Source organism: Centruroides vittatus, unplaced genomic scaffold, assembly GCF_030686945.1.
Source record: "Centruroides vittatus isolate TY-2023 unplaced genomic scaffold, ASM3068694v2 contig_18, whole genome shotgun sequence".
In the NCBI taxonomy this organism is placed as follows: Eukaryota; Metazoa; Arthropoda; class Arachnida; order Scorpiones; family Buthidae; genus Centruroides; species Centruroides vittatus.
Genome location: NW_027121101.1, coordinates 3,994,931 through 4,013,967, shown reverse-complemented (window position 1 = coordinate 4,013,967; position 19,037 = coordinate 3,994,931). Strand labels below are relative to the sequence as shown.

The 19,037-nt window shown below is 29.6% G+C and overlaps 1 protein-coding gene across 2 annotated transcripts in view; it reads left to right on the top strand.

Moving 5' to 3' along the window:
• Positions 1-5,600: 5,600 nt before the first annotated feature.
• Positions 5,601-19,037, top strand: part of Klp98A (kinesin-like protein 98A) — a 55,394-nt gene continuing 41,957 nt past the window's right edge. The window contains exons 1-2 of one of the 2 annotated variants that reach the window (XM_067263802.1): positions 5,601-5,927; positions 16,577-16,646. In XM_067263802.1, coding sequence (XP_067119903.1) covers positions 5,881-5,927; positions 16,577-16,646 — 117 coding nt within the window. In that variant the 5' untranslated portion in view covers positions 5,601-5,880. The remainder of the gene's footprint in view (positions 5,928-16,576; positions 16,647-19,037) is intronic. The other variant, XM_067263801.1, reaches the window with a different exon arrangement.

The following is a 19,037-nucleotide window of genomic DNA, read 5'->3' as shown; positions in this document are numbered from 1 at the left end:
ACAAAAGCCTGGGCACATTAGAATTGAATAGAAACACATACATTACACTACAGAAGGCCACTATATTGAATACATGTCATATTGTGAGAAAATTCCTGAATACAGACACACACACTGATACACTTCTTTAATTTTTGTTTTGGTTACTGTGCCTTGACTTTGGTCCGGCATAGTACACAGCCACCGGTGTTAACCGAGTATAGCTCACTTAACCCAACATAATAATAATAATAATAATAATAATAATAATCAGCGCAGAGCCCAAACGGTTAGGAGTTGAAAGTTGAAATTTAGTACACAGTTAGGGTACCAAATTTAAATACCAAAGTGTTAAGTAACAATGGAGAACAAGAGAAAACGACGTGCAAGATTTACGGGCGCTGGAAAAAAAAAAAGAAAAAAGTAAATGTTAGAACATATTCGATTTTCAAATTTAAACAGATTAGTTCGGTTTTTCTCGACCTTTCTTCTTTAGAACATTCGATGAAAACCGAACGATATAATCAGAATACGTCGTGAAAATCGAACAATATTAGAACATTCGATTTTCAAATTCGACCTTTCTTTAGAAATACTTAGTTCGTTGATGAAATTACTCTTTTTCTTTTGTGACTATAACGTAATAATCTTAATCTTCGCTATCGTTACTTTTGCCCGAGCAACGCCGGGCCTACCTGCTAGTATAATGATAAAATGATTGATATATGATATTCCTTTGTTCTTGAGTGAACTAGCATTAAACCCAATTACACAACAATTCGCCATAGTGATATTCGTGACGAATAAACAACACAAGAACTCCAGCTAAAACGTGTGTAAACACAAATAAAACTTAAACAAACCACAAAGATGGCGCCGGACAATTGCGCATGCTTATGACGTCACTCGTGATGTCGACTTGAAACCTTTCTATTATTGTATTTGAACCGAAGCATTCATAGCTTTTTTTTTTACACAGATCTTTTATGATAGATGTCTAATTTAGAAAAAGTTCATACTTTCTTCTAAATTACAGACTCGTAATTTTAACGTAAAATATTTTAAAAAGTCATTAAAAACGATTTGTAAAATGTTTTTGTGGAAATTTGTAATTTAATCTTAGGAGTTTTGTACAGTACTTGTTTATGGTGATGAATACAAGGCATTTATAACACTTCTCCTCTTCAAAGAAAAGTATTACAATGGTAATTTTAATGATTTTTTTTTCCCATAAAACTAATCTTCAACAACCTGTTTAATATTTTTGAATCCTTTGATTTAATTTTATCGAAATTTGTGGTTTTCAAATAAATAAAATATTTCGATTTCTTCTAAAATTAATTTTAAAAATTATGGATGCGTGTGTGTTGAGTTATATTTCGTTTAATATCTTAGGACAGAGTAAATATCAAGAAACGAAATTTGGCATGGTAGCTTGTGTATAAGGAGCATTGTTGTTATTAAATTTTGGTGGTGAAAGGTTGAGGGGGTGGAGAGATAAAGGGTGGTCACATGTAAAATCTCGAGTGGAATCGGACGTAATAAAGAATTTACTTGTTGTTATATATATATAAATATATATATATAAAACTCTTCTCTACCCTCAAAAATAAGCGTTTTGTCATTTTATAATAATTAAAAATCAGAGCAGTAACTAGGGTATGGACAACGTGGCTCCCGCCATGGGCGCTGATTTAATAAAGGCGCCAACGAGAAGGTTTTGGTATAATATGTATTCGAAATTAATAACACAAAAAACTTCTATAATTATCGTTTCTTTTCTTTTCTTTCGAAGACACAATGTAGTGACGTAAACTTAAACACTGGGCGAATTTTTCATCCTTTTTATTCGGTATCCAACCGAATAAAAAGGATGAAAAATTCGCCCAGTGTTTAAGTTTACGTCACTACATTGTGTCTTCGAAAGAAAAGAAAAGAAACGAAAATACAAAACACGGTTTCCTCAAGATAGAACTTCTATAATTATATTTATATAGTATTTATTATCTGTACTTTTTATGAACATATATTTCAGAAATAAACCACCATTTTTATTTTTATACTACAGACTCTTGTACACCTTTTAAACACAGCCGTTTATTGCTATCATTCAAACGTTTTCGGTTATTTTTAATAACCTTTCTCAAGAACCGTTATCTTTAAAACCGCAACCCGATACCTTTTGGCCGGCGAAGCCATACTCATACTTTATACTCTTCAAAGACTGCGTTAATTCTTTTTTATTTTTATTTAATAACAAAAATTAAAAAAGCGCACCATTTTTATTCTTGGCCATAGGCGTCCAAAATCCTAGTTAAGGCACTGTAAAAAATACAGATAGTCTTTATAACAAAATCTCATAACAGATGGCGATACACGATTCTATCTATTTATTATGATTAATAATATAAAAGATATTTTGTAAATAAAATCTCATAACAGCCGGGCAAGTTACGCAACTCGTTGCTAGATTTTTTTAAATGGCTAACTCAAATCAAAGCGTAGATCCTCATCTCTCAACCATTAGGCAAGTCTACGGCAGGGATGGCCAACAAGTCGATCGCGAAGCCAATTTTGGTCGATCGCACGCGATGTCTTGACTTAATATGTTACACTTGTAACCGAACGCAACGCGTGAACGTCACGCGCAAACGCAACAGTATGCATGCAGTTATGACTCGACTCAGAAAAACACAGCTATTTAGCTTGAATATTTGGTACTGTCATACGTCAACCGAGAAAAAATCCTAGTATGTAGCAAATATATTTATTCTTGTTTCGGATCTACATACGTGTGTGAATCGGCACTTTCATACTTAACTTTAACGAAGACTAAACAAAATTCTGTCCTGACTAATTCTCATACTGAAGACTCATTATTATTACCTTTGTCAGGATATACACCTAATTATGATTCCTTGGTTAGAGACATGTAAACTCAGTCCTCCCATTAATGTTAAGGTAATAAAATCTAAATCTGTCTTTATCTGTAGCTAATTTGAATTAATAAATATTGTCAATAATTACTCATGTTGTTTTAATTTCCCTGGACGTGAGTTTTTTTGGCCCGTTAAATAATTTTTTACGTAGGTAGATATACAAGGTGTTTCAGTACGAGGTGCACTCTCTCGAGCTATTGATAGATTAACAAAAACTAAGTAAAACACTCTTATATCATTCTTCCATAATAAATTTTCCTGGCCCAAAAATAATCGCGAAAGTGAAATCTTAAAATCAAATTATCAGTCATACTGTGCATTTTATAACAACTTTTTCATATTTACAAACAAATAGTACCAAAACTTATACATTGCAATTGATAAAAAAATTAAATTATATTTTAAGTTACTAAAAATCTGTCCTGAAAAAGTGTCGAAAAATAGACTTTTTAGCTACCACCTGTACGAAATGAACTTGTAGCTGCAAATATCAAAAGTTGGGTCCGGAAATTTATTTTCTTTATGAGCCTGTATCTCGAAAACTTAATAAGTGATTTAAAAAATAAAAAATAAAAAATAATAATTTTTGAACATATATTTTACTTATCTACCCATAGCTTTTTTTTTTTTTTTTTTTAACTCTTTCCGCCCTGTGGGCACTAAGAGGGCCTCTTTTAGTAGGTTCATTATGGGTTCGGCCAGGCCCACAATGGGGCGACCGGGTGGTGAGGGACGGGGCCCGACATATCCGAACGGACCACCCCCCGAAAAATTCCTGGGGATTATTCGACCCGTTCGGATTCGATCCCGGGTCCCCCAGAGCGGTAGGCTGCCACCTTTACCGCTCGGCCATCCGGCCGTCCTACCCATAGCTTGCGGGAGTGTACCTCGTACTGAAATACAGTGTATAGACATAGTATGTATTTAACACCTTCCCCTCCCCATTTAGACTATGCCTATGACAACAAGTGAATCGCGACACATTTTTAAGATAAAAAGTAGATCTTATGTACACAGAAGTTGGCCACCTCTGGTCTACAGCATCTTAGGAATGACTTTAATAATAATGAAAATGTCACTATATAAATTAACGAATAAAATCAAAATGTATGTAATAAAAGTAATGTTTTTGTATAAAATTTGATGCACACCAGTTAAAACGACTGGTTCTTTGGACTTTGACAATCGCTAGAGATGATTGAGCCTGTTTTGACACTCATTGTCGTCTTTATTAGTGATAAACGATATTTCTCTACCGATGATTTAATCACCACTAGGCTCAACTCATAGGTACCACTTCTAAACCACACACCAACCACACAACAGTCGTTGCTTGTGGACGATAATGAAATAATATGAAAACGCACGAGTAACTCAGACGGACCAGTCGCTGAAGACATGTTGGATGACAGTCGCAAAACGTTGGCAAACGTTTTTAGCTTTTCATCCGCAAAATTTATGAAAAATAGCTCAAAGTAGCCAACTAAAAAAAAATTCAGTTTTTAATAAATAACTTGAGTTCGGCGATAAAACCACGAAATACAACTTTCGTACTTTTCCAGTGATAACTTCAATCACAGAACAAACTTATCACTTTAAACTCTGATCTTACCTTCTTTGTATTAATTAAATAAAATCTAGAAGATAGCTAAATTTAAGGTGAAATAATCTAGATTTATATCACCTATCTAATTGCTTAAACCTCAAATCTAGAAGCAAACAAAACAAACTAGATTTAGATGAAAAACATAGATTCTAAAGTGACAATCCTTCCCAACATGTAATATAGACTTCAATGTTTTGACTTAAAATAAAATGGCGATCGATAGTATCTGTCGTTGTTACCAAGAGCTCTGTATCTAAGGTCACAGATACTCTATGTAGTACTGTATATTCTAGTTCGTTGGTAGCAACAGTAATAATAATTAAAATTTATTTGTTCGAACTTTAAAATGTTCCCAGGAATTTTTCGGTGGTCCGTCCGAATATGTTGGGCCCCGTCCTCACCACTCGGCCGCCCCATTGTGGGCCTGGCCGAACCCATAATGAGCTTGCTAAAAGAGGTCCTCTTAGTGCCCACAGGGCGGAAAGAGTTTTAAAAAAAAGTCCATTCCCTCTGAAAAATTCCTAAAATTGCCCAGCCTAAATTGGGAAATGAATGATTAATTATGCCTTTTCATTGATATTTTAAGTGTAAGAAAAGAATTCTCCGAATAAAAATTTAATTGATATTTTTTATTTCTTTTTTTGTAGTTTTTGATTGTTTTAATGTTAATATTTACATCGAATATTACTGCCGTTTATTAGTTTTTATACACTGCAGCCATTTATGAATCAAATTATAACAATTTATATTTAGATGACAAACCATACTTTTATTTTAAATAAATAAATAAATAAATAAAAGTTTATTCTAATTACATTTTAGAATATTATTTTTGTCAATACAAACAGATAATACTGTATTTAAATCTTTTGTATTATACACCTGTATTTTTGTTTTATTATTGTTCTACGGATTTAATTAGATATATATTTTTACATTTAAAATTTTTTAAAGTACGTTAAAAGTTTTGAAATTCGATTTAAGAAATTAATACAAAATATCGAGTGTAACAAAATATTTAAATAAACGACGAAATTAATAGAAGAAATGTAATTCGAGAAACTTGTTCGTCTGGCTTTTAATTTGCATACAATAAAAACTTTAAATTTATGCGAAAACTCAAAAATATTCATTCGCTCGTGTTTCTTATACAAGATGATCTAGACGATAATTAAAATACGAAAATTAATTAAAATTGTGCGAGTTATAATAAAAACAACCATAAACATCAAACTTTAAAATGCGAATAACGCAAGCATGTGACACAACCAAAATGGAGTCTAATAGGGATAAATTAAGTTTGTAAATAACAATACTCGTGAAAGAATTTTTTTTTTTTTTTGTTTTAATTTAATAATGGCATCTGTTAAAGTAGCTGTGAGGGTTCGTCCCTTTAATCAAAGGTGAGGATTGTGAAATTATTATTAATATAAATATATTAATTTTTATAATTTGATGATTGTCAAAATTGAATTGTTTTGTAATATACAACACACAAATACAGAATTCACCTTTTAAAAAATATTTCGGTTTTATTACTTAATTTTACATATAAAATACACATAAAGATAGTTTTTTAAATATATATTTCTTGTGTGTAAGCTATTTTAAATGGATATAGAATAAAACAATAACAAACTATGGGACAAATTATTAATATGATGTTTTACTTTGCTTTGATAGTGGCACAGTACCTTTTTTTGCATAAATAAACTCCTTAGGTACAGTATTTTTATCATGGAAAATGGCATATTTCTACCTCCATTGGATTCCCGTCAGAGATTTGCATGTATATCTTCGACTGTCACTTAGAATTTTTGAATGCTTTCCTTGTAAAATTGACATTTTCGAAATTACGCCACTATCAAAGTAATGATATAAATTACTAATACACGAGCACATTGAAATTATATTAAATGCTATTTTTGTATTACTTGTAAAATGAATAGCAAACAAACTTGAAATTTACTATATATTTGAATAATTCAAGATATTAGTCGTTATCATCATTTCAATTTTTGAAATAATTAATTCCGTATCGATAACTATTCCTTTTTGTGTGGATTTTGTCGTTTTTCCCTATTTTACCAAATATATTCAAAAATAAATATTAATGAGCAGAAACAAAATATTTTGCTGTTAAAAGTATCGTATCAAGTGTATTATTGATTCCTCTTTTCTCATTTCTTTTTACGCTGCCATTAATACCAATAATAATACTTTTGCATAGTAAAAGTTTTATTTTGTAGAAACTTGTATTTATAAATATATACACTTGCTTATGGAAAAAATTTCTTGAATTGATGTAGAAATTATCAATACTGCAATCATTGCTAAATGAACTTTTGTTGAAGAGGTTAGTGAAAATATAATTTTAAAATATTTTTCCAGTTTAAAATATTTTAAGTCAAATATTTTTTGTAGTTCTGTTTCTTCAGATTATCTTTCAAATTTCAAAATGTATATGTTATTCTCTGATTTAAAAGTAGAATATATCCAAAATTAACAACTTTATCAGTAATCAATAAATATTCTTTTATGAGAATTGTTTAAGAGAAACAATATATCTATGCTCAGTTACAAATTAATGAATATAATGATTTTTGAAAAATGTCTTTAGTTAAAATTTTCTTAAAGCTTATTAAGCAGATTATTTTATCAATTTTATAATAATTTCTGTTTGTAATTTATATATAAAATGGAAATTTCTTACAAACATAATTTTTTTATAAAATGCATTCACTTAGGCTTTAAAAAGCACAGTTTTTATGTATGTATGTAAAAAATTTAAACAGAGTTCTTCTAGAAATAATTATAGAATCTATTGTACATGATAATTTACATTTAATTATCAGGTCTTATCATAAAATAAATATAGGTAAGATTTTATCTCTGCATAATACTATCAGCATTATGCTAGGATTGAAGGCCATTCTAGATGAACAAAAAACTAAAACTATGGTCTAGAAGTCTTTTTTGATCTGATATTCTGCTTCAAAACTATTTACATCTGGCTGGGTCAGACACAAAAGTTGGTCTTTTTTACAGTCCTCTCAACTTATCACTAAGAGGAACTGCATATTGTGTTATGCTCTAGGGAATCTTTTATAGTTAATTCTGGTATATTATATTGTTTCATGATTATCTATCAATTTGTTCTAATAATTTTTTTAACGAAATAATATATATGGAGGCAGAGTATATTATTTCTTTTATTTAATACAGATAACCCCCGTATAACACGGGAGTTACGTTCCAAAAAATTGCCGTGTTATGCGAATCCGTGTTATACGAAACAAAGAACTAGTGCGAAAAGGGGGATTAGGTTCCAAAAATTAAAAAACATTCTGTTAAATCCTTCTTTCAATCGGATTTATTATTCACAAGTCGAAAGGCCGGATGCAGGCAGGCACTGGGGCATACAAAATTACAAATAAAAATAATAATATACTGAATATTATACTGTAAAAATATAAAATAAATATAAAATAATTTATATTGTTAATTTAAATTAATTTAAATAGTAGCCAGGGGTGCCCCTAGTGGCCATTTTTGGGATACAGTGATAGAATCCGGTTTTTAAGCTTTATTATATAGTAGATTTTTTTTCATGGGTAAAATACTTATTTGTTATTTAAGTAAATATTTTACCAGAGGATTATTTATCCTATATGATGATCTCAGCATGAGCATCATCAACTGGTAACAGTTTTTATTACATTTCATGTTGTACTGTACGAATGTTTTACCTAATTCCCGAACCGTGTTAGAGTGAACCCGTGTTATATGGGGGATGTTACCAATTCTCAAACCGTGTTAGAGAGAATCCATGCTATAGAAGTGCCGTGTTATACGGGGGTTACCTGTACTTGTATTGGCTCTCTTACCTTACAATAACTTGCAAATGTAAAACAATATATCTCATCAGCACCAATTTTATTCAGAGTTTGAACTAATGAATTATTATTTCATCTCATAATTTAATTTTGTTAGAAACTGCCTTTTGAGGATTTCAGTTTTATTTTCAAATAGTCAGTCATTTATGTTTATACCCAGGATTAATTTTAATCTTATTTGTTTCATGTATCTATACTTTTACCATAGATTTGAATAAAACATTTTTTAAAATGATTCTTTGTTTCAGTTTATGCTTTTAACTTTTAATGGAACATCAATCTGAGGAGACATTTTGGTCTTGAAAAAATCATTAAAAATTCAATTTTTTTAATTTAAACAAAAGAACTAGAAGAGAAACTCAATGATAAAAACGCAACACCTTAAATTACTCCAGCAGCTAGTAATTCATTCAAATTTTGTATGTTCAGTTCTGCAATGGATGAAGATTCATAGACTGGGTTGAAAAACCATTTTCGTGCCTAAAAGTAGTACTTGCTGGAGTAATTTAAGATGTTGAGTTTTTATTATTCAATTTTATAATCATTTTAGCAGGCTTTTTGACAATTATGGAATTAGTACTTTATAGGAAAATGGTCTATCCAACTACCTTAATGTATATACTTCTTTGTTTCTGTTTCTTAAAAATCAAAAAATATCTCACTTAAATTTAGTACTAAGAGGTCAAAAAGTAGATATTGTTTTTGATCTTCAAGAAAACAAAAATAGAGATGTGTAAAAATTAGATATCTAATTTTTACACATCTCTCTAATAATCATGCATATCGATGTTTCTTTTAATTCTAAAATATAATCCAGTATTTCTTGCTCTGTAATTTTATTTATAAAATCTATATTTGTGTACTGTACCTGTTAATCAACTGTGCAAACTTTTCCAATTATTGTATTGGCATGGATCAATTTCATTGAATTGTTAGTTAATTTTTTTATATTGTAGCTATTTGTTCTTGGTAATAGGTGGTCTGTTACAATATTCTCAAAAGTTTTCCAATGTTTCAGCTAGGTATTCAATAAGATCATCTAAGTCAGTGTTTTTCAACCTTTTTCTAATAATGGCATCCCAATTTGATCATTTTTTTCCCCTTACAGCATCCCCATTTCTTTACCAATGTAGAATCATTGTGCTTTTTGTACTTTTAGTAATATGTGTAAGAAATGTAATGGCACTGCCCAGCACCCTTAAAGTGTCATTATGCCACTTTGGTTGAAAACCATTAATATAAGTCTTCTATACAATGAACTTCACACAAACATAAAACACAAAAATTAAACTAGTACTAAAAAATGCAAACTCCAAAATAATCTGATCAACGTTTGATCAGAGTTTACCATAAAGAAAAAAGAAGGTTAAATATAATCAAAAGGAAATGGGACGTGTTGTAGGCTTTCCAATCATTACAGTCAACATAAATTTCATTTTAAAATTTAAATATATAAAAACAGGTTTCTATATTTGAAAAGTTGGATTGAAACTAACACCACTAAGTAGAGGCCTAGCAAACCTGTAATACATAATATAGCAGATTTTGAAAAGGTTAAATTTGATATCTAATAGAACATAAATTATTTCAGTTTTTTGAAACTTCAAAATTTTCTGGTAACATGATATAGCAATATTAGATATTTTGATTTTTTTTCTTCTTTGAGAATTTTGTTTTCATTTAAGTATTTCATGTCAATTAATGAGCAAATCAGTGCCAATGTAGCTTTGTGGTTGTCCATGTGTAAATAGTATAATTTTACTAGTGTACTAAACAGAAATTGACCATGAAGTTATACTAAATACATATCAAAGAATAACATGTTGGCAATGAATTTTCAAGAGAAATTTTTAATTTCTTTTTGCATGGAGGGGAAAAAACAAAAAAACATTCATTTTTAAACATTGTCTTAGGAAACAGTTCATTTGTGAAAATCAATTTAAAAAAAAAAATCATTTCAATACTACAGCAGCCAAGTTCCAAAGGGTCATATTTCATTAAAGTTTTTACTTTCAGTTGCTTGTTTGTATATGGATGGCCTGAATTCTTGAAGATTGTTGATAGTGTCTGACATAAAAGCTTGACTAATGGCATATCAATTAGTGCAAATTCTATCATTAAGGATATTTGGATGTTTTATGATTTTATCATAAAAATTTTAAAAAAATACAAAATTTGAATAATATTGAAATATAAAAATATCACTTAATAATTAATCTCGTACTCACTTAATAATAATTTTACTTCTTTGTCTGATATTGGCTAATTCTTCTTTTCATTTGTATCAAATCCTGTTCTAATTTTTTATAATTTGTTTAATAATGTTTGTATTTTATTTTATGCTTATTGAAAGAATAAATAAAATTAATGACTTAGTCTAATAAAGATCTTATGAATTTTAACATTTGGATAAATTTTCAAATATGTAATAAGTTGATTTTCACTATAACACCATAAGTACCTTTAAAATCCAGTCCAATGTTTAATCAAATGATGAGAAATATACACTCGCAATCAATTTTGATCTTAATTGGATTAGGATCGAAAACAATTATTAGTGTATATTTATATTTCTCATTGTTCAATTAAATGTTGGACTGGATTTTAAAGGTACTTTTGATATCTAATCACTATAATACCATGTTTTAAGAAGCTACCATAAATTGCATTTCTTTACAATGTCACATTAACCCCAAATATTTGATTGTACTTAATGAATCATCAAATGCCTGATGCTGAGAAATGTTTATTAAACAAACATTAATGTTTTCGACCTAATACGCTAGGCCATCTTCAGATGTAACCAAAATTCAAACGTATTTTAACTTAACATTTAAACGACAGAACATTGGAAAATTTTTACATTTAAATTTAAAACAATGTTCTGTTGTTTAAATGTTAAGTTAAAATATGTTTGAATTTTGGTTACATCTGAAGATGGCCTATCGTATTAGGTCGAAAACATTAATGTTTGTTTAATAAATATTTCTCAGCATCAGGTGTTTGATTCATTAGGTCTTTTTAAAGAGCTGAGTATGATATTTAGTTATTTGATTGTATTTTGTATAAGTAGGACCTGGTTTATGCTGCTTTATTGTATGCCAATACACATTTAAAATGTCATTTTAAAATTATAAAGAAGAAAATATCAATTTTTTTTAAGTACAGTGTATGAGAAGAAAATTTGAAAATGCAAACACAGCATAGGAAGTGTATACATATATTTTGCTAGTATTGGCTAGCATTTGCTTTTTTCTCATCTGCTAATGTGCACATGATGAGTTCTCTTATTTCCAGTTTTAATAATTTCCTGTGTTCATTAGTGCTTTATTAATTTAAATAAATTATACATCTATATCTTCTAAGTATATGTACTGGTAGTGTACCAGTATAAAGTACTGGTGATTTGTACTTGCAGATGTTAAAAACAGCTATGAATCTCAAACAATTGAAGTGAAAATGGATGTTTTTTGCCATACAGAATCAATGGCATTCAGATGGCTTTACAAAATCAATGTACTAAGTTATAAATAGTATTTTTAGATAAAATATAAGTAATAATATCTCTCTCTTGCTTATGAAATAACAACAAATATTTAAATAAGAAGCATTTATGGTTAGGTTCCTTCATTAAGAAAATTGATCTTATTTGTGTTATAACTATTCCTTAATTTATGATGCTTCAACAAACAATTCTAAGATGGTAGTACATAGGTCCTGATTTATGCCAGGTTATCTGCATTGTTTTTTTACAGATGTCATTATTAACTCTAATAAAGAGATATCTTGTAAGAAGTGTTGAATTTTTATTGTAATTAAAACATATATAAGTAAGAATTTGCATAGCTTACATTTTTTTTAACATTCTATATTTCAGCATTAACTATTCTATAATGTTATATCTTGCTATAGATATAATACTTGACTTTGTTTTCAATCAAATCAAAAAATTAAAACAGTGTGATCTAGTATAGCGGTCTGCAAGCCTTCTGACCTCATGGACCACTAAACGCACAATTTTGAATCCCATGGACCACTGTCATGAATTTTTTTAAATGATACAAAATCTGTAGAATAATGATCATAAAAGTTCAATTTTACTATATTAATATGAAACTCTCTTGTTTAATTATAACAAATTAATGCAAGCCTAAAGTTCATTTCTGCTTGTTTGAAATAAGTTTATGGATTCTTAGCACTTTTCCACGAAGGACGGCAGTTGCACTCACAATATTGTTTATTGTTCATTATTTATTGATAACAGTCGTTTTGTATTTTGGTTTTAGATTCAAATAAAAAAAAAACCCCAATGAGTGAAAAATGGAACCAAGAATTTTGCATTTTTTTTTGTAATACATCGTGTAACCGTTAGTTGATAAATGTCCAAATTTCTCCACGGACCACCCAAATTTTCTTTCAGACCATCAATGGTCTACAGACCACTGGTTATCAACCGCTGATCTAGTAGATTCATTTCCTTTTCTGAATTTATGTTGCTCTTATTCTGTTTTTCTTTTTTCCTCTCTATTTGTAAATCTTGTTCAGAAGAGGATAAAATGTTGGATATCGGAATCCAAAAAAAGTACGGAACTAAAAATTGATAGTTATGCACAGGTTAAGGTAGTTAAGGTACAGCATGGATAATTGAAACAAAAAATATGAAGTTGTGGAAGGAATTAAAGTTCTAATGTATGTTTGAAAGCTATTAGAATACCGACAAATTCCTCCATGAAATGGAATAAGACTCAAAATATAATAATACACTTAATGTCATTTCTGCATCTTGGAGAAAGAAAATAAACATGGAAATGGGAAACAATTAACTTAACACGTTGACTGCCATCTACGAGATGACTCGTAGTTACCGTTTCTGCCTAGGACGCCACCTACGAGTTATATCGTAGTTTGTTTCCTTGCCATATTTGTGCAGCTACGATGTAATTCGTAGTATATCAGTGTAAATATGAATAGATAGCTTCAGGGGCAAGAACAAAAAATCAAGTTTGGCTTACATGAACAGAACATTTATTAATTAATGAACAGAAAATATAATCATAAAAAGTTTATTCAAAATCGAAAGCAAAACAATATTTTTATTGTTTGTGATAATTTATAAAACAGAAATATAAATTTAAACGAACAGAAAATATTATAAAATGTTTATTCAAAATCAAAAGCAAAACGATATTTTTATTGTTTGTGATAATTTTTAAAACAATCTTCTACGCAAAGGGCTGGCTTCTCAAGACAGATTGGACAGAAATAACGCGTTTCTCGGCGTTTTTTAGCTTTGGTACAAATTCGACATGGCTTTGTCAGATGTTGTTTTTTCTGAGTAGATGGGATACTCTGTAAATAGTGAAGCTTCTGCAATTTAATTTTTTTTGAAACTGGTTGAATCTCTTCTCCAATCAACGCTTTGACGAATGCTTCTCTAAACTTTTAGTTTAGAGAAGCATTCGTCATAATGAGAAGCATAAGTTTTATTTTAGAGAAAAAGAGAAGCATAAGTTAAGCATAAGTTTTATTTTAGAAGAAGTTGCTTTTTGAAAGAGTTTGTGTGCATTATGTATATATATTTCTATAATATGTGATGCAACCTTTTTGAGCCATCTAATAGTCTTTCTTAGAGCTGTGTAGTACGATAGCATTTGATCTGATCGTCAATGCCAGACGTTCCATGATTATAATCTCGAATTATATTCGGTTTCATCGAACATTTTCCATTGCGATTGAACACCTCTACCATTTCAACAACGTGCATGTTTGAAATGGTAAGGACTTCTCGTTTGTCTTTCCATTTACATACAGTAACAGGACCATTTCGCTGCCAAATAAACTCCCCCATCCTCACCAAAAATTTTGTCAGATTCTGAATCACTTAGATTAGTGTAGTAATCAAGTTGTTTTTTAGTCAGTGGTCTTTTCTTATCCATTTTGGGATATTTATAATTTGATTATAAAAATAAATAGAAAATAACACTCTCAAAAAAGACGTAAATGTGATGTGCTCGCCTCTATATCCGATTTATTACTAATGAATTTAGACGCACATCTCCGATTGGCTGTAGCGAAGTGACAGGACGAATCGTGTCTGTGCACGAATTAACTCGTAGTTTGGCTTTAGCGAAGAGCTTTCTGTTACATAAGCCAACTACGAGATAATTCGTAATACCTTTATTTTAAGAAAAACACATTTTATATGCTATTTGATTATTACTATATACTCTGATTAGAGTTTTTAATAATATAATATAATTAAATTAAGTTGGCGTTTTACAACAGAATCCTAAAAAGTTACGTGGCAGTCAACGTGTTAATAATGGTAAAGAAACAAATAGAAAGTAGATATAAATAAGATGAAAGAAGAGACATTCAAACCAGAAAGTAATTGAAGGCAGGGAATGCTACATATACAGAAAAAATAATTGGTACTTTTCAGTACTTATAAATAACAATGAAAGGAAATAAAAGAAACACATTCAAAGAGAATTAAAGGTAATAGTATAAGGAGTATAGAAATATCAATGAGAATAGTAAGATTTAATGCTCAAATGCTAGTAACAACTGGAAATATGAGCCTGATAAGATCATATTTAAACTACAGGTATCCCTTGTATAACACTGCAGTTACATTCTGAAAAAGTGCCATGTTATACAAATCTGTGCTATACAAAACAAAGGACTATTGCAAAACATGGGATTATGTTCTAGAACAGGGCTGTCCAACTGGTGGCCCGCGAGCCGTATACGGCCCGCCAAATTATTTTTACGGCCCGCGAGTACATTTTACTATGAATAAATTTATGTTACTAAATTATTATTATTAATATTAAAATTATTTTACAATGTGAAAATTACGGCCACAATGTTCTCATTAATATATTACGAATATTTTAAAGTTTTCTTTTTAGTATAATTGAAATATTTTTTTAATTAACATAAACTGACTTTTCATTTATCAACCTTCTTGGCCCCCGAAACGTTTGGTGAAGAAAATATGGCCCGCGGGCTATGATAAGTTGAACAGCGCTGTTCTAGAAGTTAGAAAATATATACTATTCTTTTTCATTACTAAGAGAAATATATTTATTAAAGCAATTGATAATTTATTTACAATCAATAATTAATTAATTAAATTAAAAGTACCATATTACACATTAATATTTAGTTAACCGAGGGTAATTTTTTTTTACAAAGTATCATCATCTGAGTTTTCTTGTTGATCTTGATCAGAAGTATTGGCAACATTTTCATATTTTTTATTTTTATCATAAAAAATTTTTATGGGTGACAAAATAAAAATATGTTATTAATTGAAAATTTGTTCTAGTGGGTCGCATTTGTTCACTCAAGTACTGAGCGAACAAACTTATGACCTTTTTCCAGAATTTGTGTTCAAATACCAAATTGTTCAAGTACTGAGATACCACTGTATTTCATTCATCATTTTTACGAATGAAGTAATCAGTTGTAGATAAGTAATACCTACGATTAAAAAAGTTTAATAACACTTACCTAGAAATGTTTAAATAAACTTTAGTAAATACAAAGTTAATCTATAAAAAGAAAACACAGTAACAGTCTCAATGGCTAGTCTGAAAGTAATGACAACACCACCAAGGTGATAGGAAAGTTAGTGCAATTTTTTTCTTCCGTATCCTATCAGTTTCATTAAAGTAAGCCTGATGAAAATCACAAAATTAGAGAATTTCAATGTTCTAAAATTCATGGGAAAATTTGAGACAACACATGTGCTTATTTGAATAAAAAAAAATATCAAATAACGAAATTTACACTTAAAAATTGTGAAATTTTGTTCGGAGGATTTCCCAAACTATATTAAAGCAAAACCGGAAGCTGTGTGTATGAGGATATCCCCAATTTTCAAACTGTGTTGTACAAGGGATACCTGTATTTGATATAATAAAGTGCACAGAACCTAAGTAAAATTAAACCAAACAACATAAGTACCATTTTTAATTCTATCATTCTAGAAAATTTATTTATAAAAACTTAGTTATAAAAATTCTATTAATTATATTAATAATTATAATTTATACTTGATATTATTGCAGATGATATAGAAATATTAAAACTTTTATATAGGCTTATGTGATGATGATGATGATTTGTAAAATAATTTATTTTTTCAGGGAGTTAGAGATGAATACTTCACAAATCATTAAAATGGAGGGAAAGAAAACTATAATCACAAATGTAAAAGTAAGTTTTTATTTCTTAAATTAGATGTTGTAATTAAATAAAATTTTATATTCTTATTGTATAATAAATTTTATTTTTAAAAATCATATAACTAATAATACTTGTATTCAATTGAACTTTTTATAAAGACACACAATTTTCTCTAAATGTCTATTTTATTTATTATATATGCATATACATGCACATACCTAAAATGTTTTAAGAATTCATAAGCTTTATCTTATTTACATTTTTTTAAATGCACTTTTTTGTCCTTTTAGAATTTATCAAATATTTTTCCTCACTCTTCCTTCTCTGGTTTTTAATGTAAGCCACCTCTCAGACAGAATTAGTTCCTTATCATCGTCAAACTGTGTTCCTTGACGTTTTTTATTATATACAGCCGTTACTGGAAATAGGGTTATTTCTTAGGGGTTGTGAAGGTAATTTGCAGTTTGGTTTATCAAATTTTGATAAAATTTTTGTTTGCTTTATTGCATAAAAATTAACATTGTGACAATAGTGTTTTGCCAGGGCAACAACAAAATTTGATTTAACATGAGAATTTGCTTTATTGGTGTTCATTTTAAGTCAAGTTGGTTGTATCACTACAGTCTGCAAGCACTGCTGTTAAAAAAAAGTACATTGTACATTATACAAGAAGCTTTAAACTCTGATTCAATGTCGGATCAGTGCTCCCACAAGGTGGTGCTGGTTGAATTTGGGGCTAACTTGGCCTTAAAAACAAGAAATGTAGTTTTGGTTAACATACAATGAACAAATAACTATATAAAAAGTTGCATGGGACAGTGGACAAATATCATTTATTGTAAACAACATCCAGTGTGCTCAGCAGAAAATAAATAGCATTTTTCGTATCATTTATTGGTTTCTTTGCAGAATAGGCTAGAAGTCATGAATTTTCCATTGTTTGTTGATCATGGAATTTTGGGCTCTCTTAGGGTTTAGGAAAATGGCAACCTAGACAAAAAAGTGGGTACATATGCCAAGTGCACCAATGTATGGGTGTTCCTGTCACTAAAGATATTTTAGACGGCCAGATGGCCGAGCAGTCAAGGTGGCAGCCTACCGTTCTGGGGGACCCGGGATTGAATCTAGACAGGTCGAAAAATCCCCAGGAATTTTTCGGAGGGTGGTGTGACCGGATATGTCAGCTCTCGTCCCTTACCACCCAGCCGCCCCATTGTGGGCCTGGCTGAACCCATAGTGGGCTTGCTAAAAGAGGCCCTCTTAGTGCCCACAGGGCAGAAAGAGTTTAGGATAAAAGATACTATAATTTATAAACAATATACTAAATAAAATAAGTTCCTCTTAACTTGGACCCCACCAATTCACTCTTTGTCTAACTTGAACAGAGTTGGAAAAAAAGGTTGGTAAAAGGAATAATAAAACTCATTAAAATGTTAAAAAGAGATACTGTATAACAGCAGTTGCCAACCTTTCTGACTTCATGGACCACTAAACTCACAATTTTGAATCCTGTGAACCACTATCATGAATTTTTTTAAATGATACAAACATCTATAGAATAATGATCATAAAAGTTCCATTTTACTTTATTAATATGAAATTCACTTGTTTAATTATAACAAATTAATTTGAAGTTTGTTGCTGCTTGTTTGAAATAAGTTTATGGATTCTTTGCTCTTTTTCATGAAGGATGGCAATCACAACATTATTTGTTGTTGATTTATTTATTGACTTATTAACATTATTGTTTATTGATAATAATCAGTTTGTGTTTGGTTTTAGATTCAAATAAAAACCCTCAATGAGCGAGAAAAAGCAATCTAGCATTTTGCATTTCTTTCATAATACTTTGCTTAACCTTGAGTTCATCAATGTCCAAATTTCTCCACGGACCACCAAAATTTTCTCGCGGATCAATAGTGGTCCATGGACCACCAATTGGAGACCACTGCTATATAACAATCACTATATGACTAACATCTAAACATTAGATGAATGTAACAGTACAATATAGAAAGATTGGAGGGGTATCTTAAATGGACTTTTCTCAGAGCTGTAGAAGTGGTTGCCAGATCTCACCAATAACAGTGCCAGTCAAATTCATTGAACATTAATTAATATTTATTCATATTTTAACTAATTTAATCTTTTATTTTATCTTTTATCAGAATTTTACATCATAAATATTTAACTATTATCAGATTAAATGTGTCCCTCATGCAATTTTCATAATTCCTCAAGCATATATACACCCTTTTTTAGATTCTCTCTCTTTCAAAGATTTTTTTTTAACCGAATATCACAAAATATAACAGGATCCAAACACTTATTACACATTGATTATGGCTGTTTCAAAAAAGCCTGTAAATGAATATTATATAATTCTTAATTTTTCTTATTGTATTTTATTTTGTTGTATTT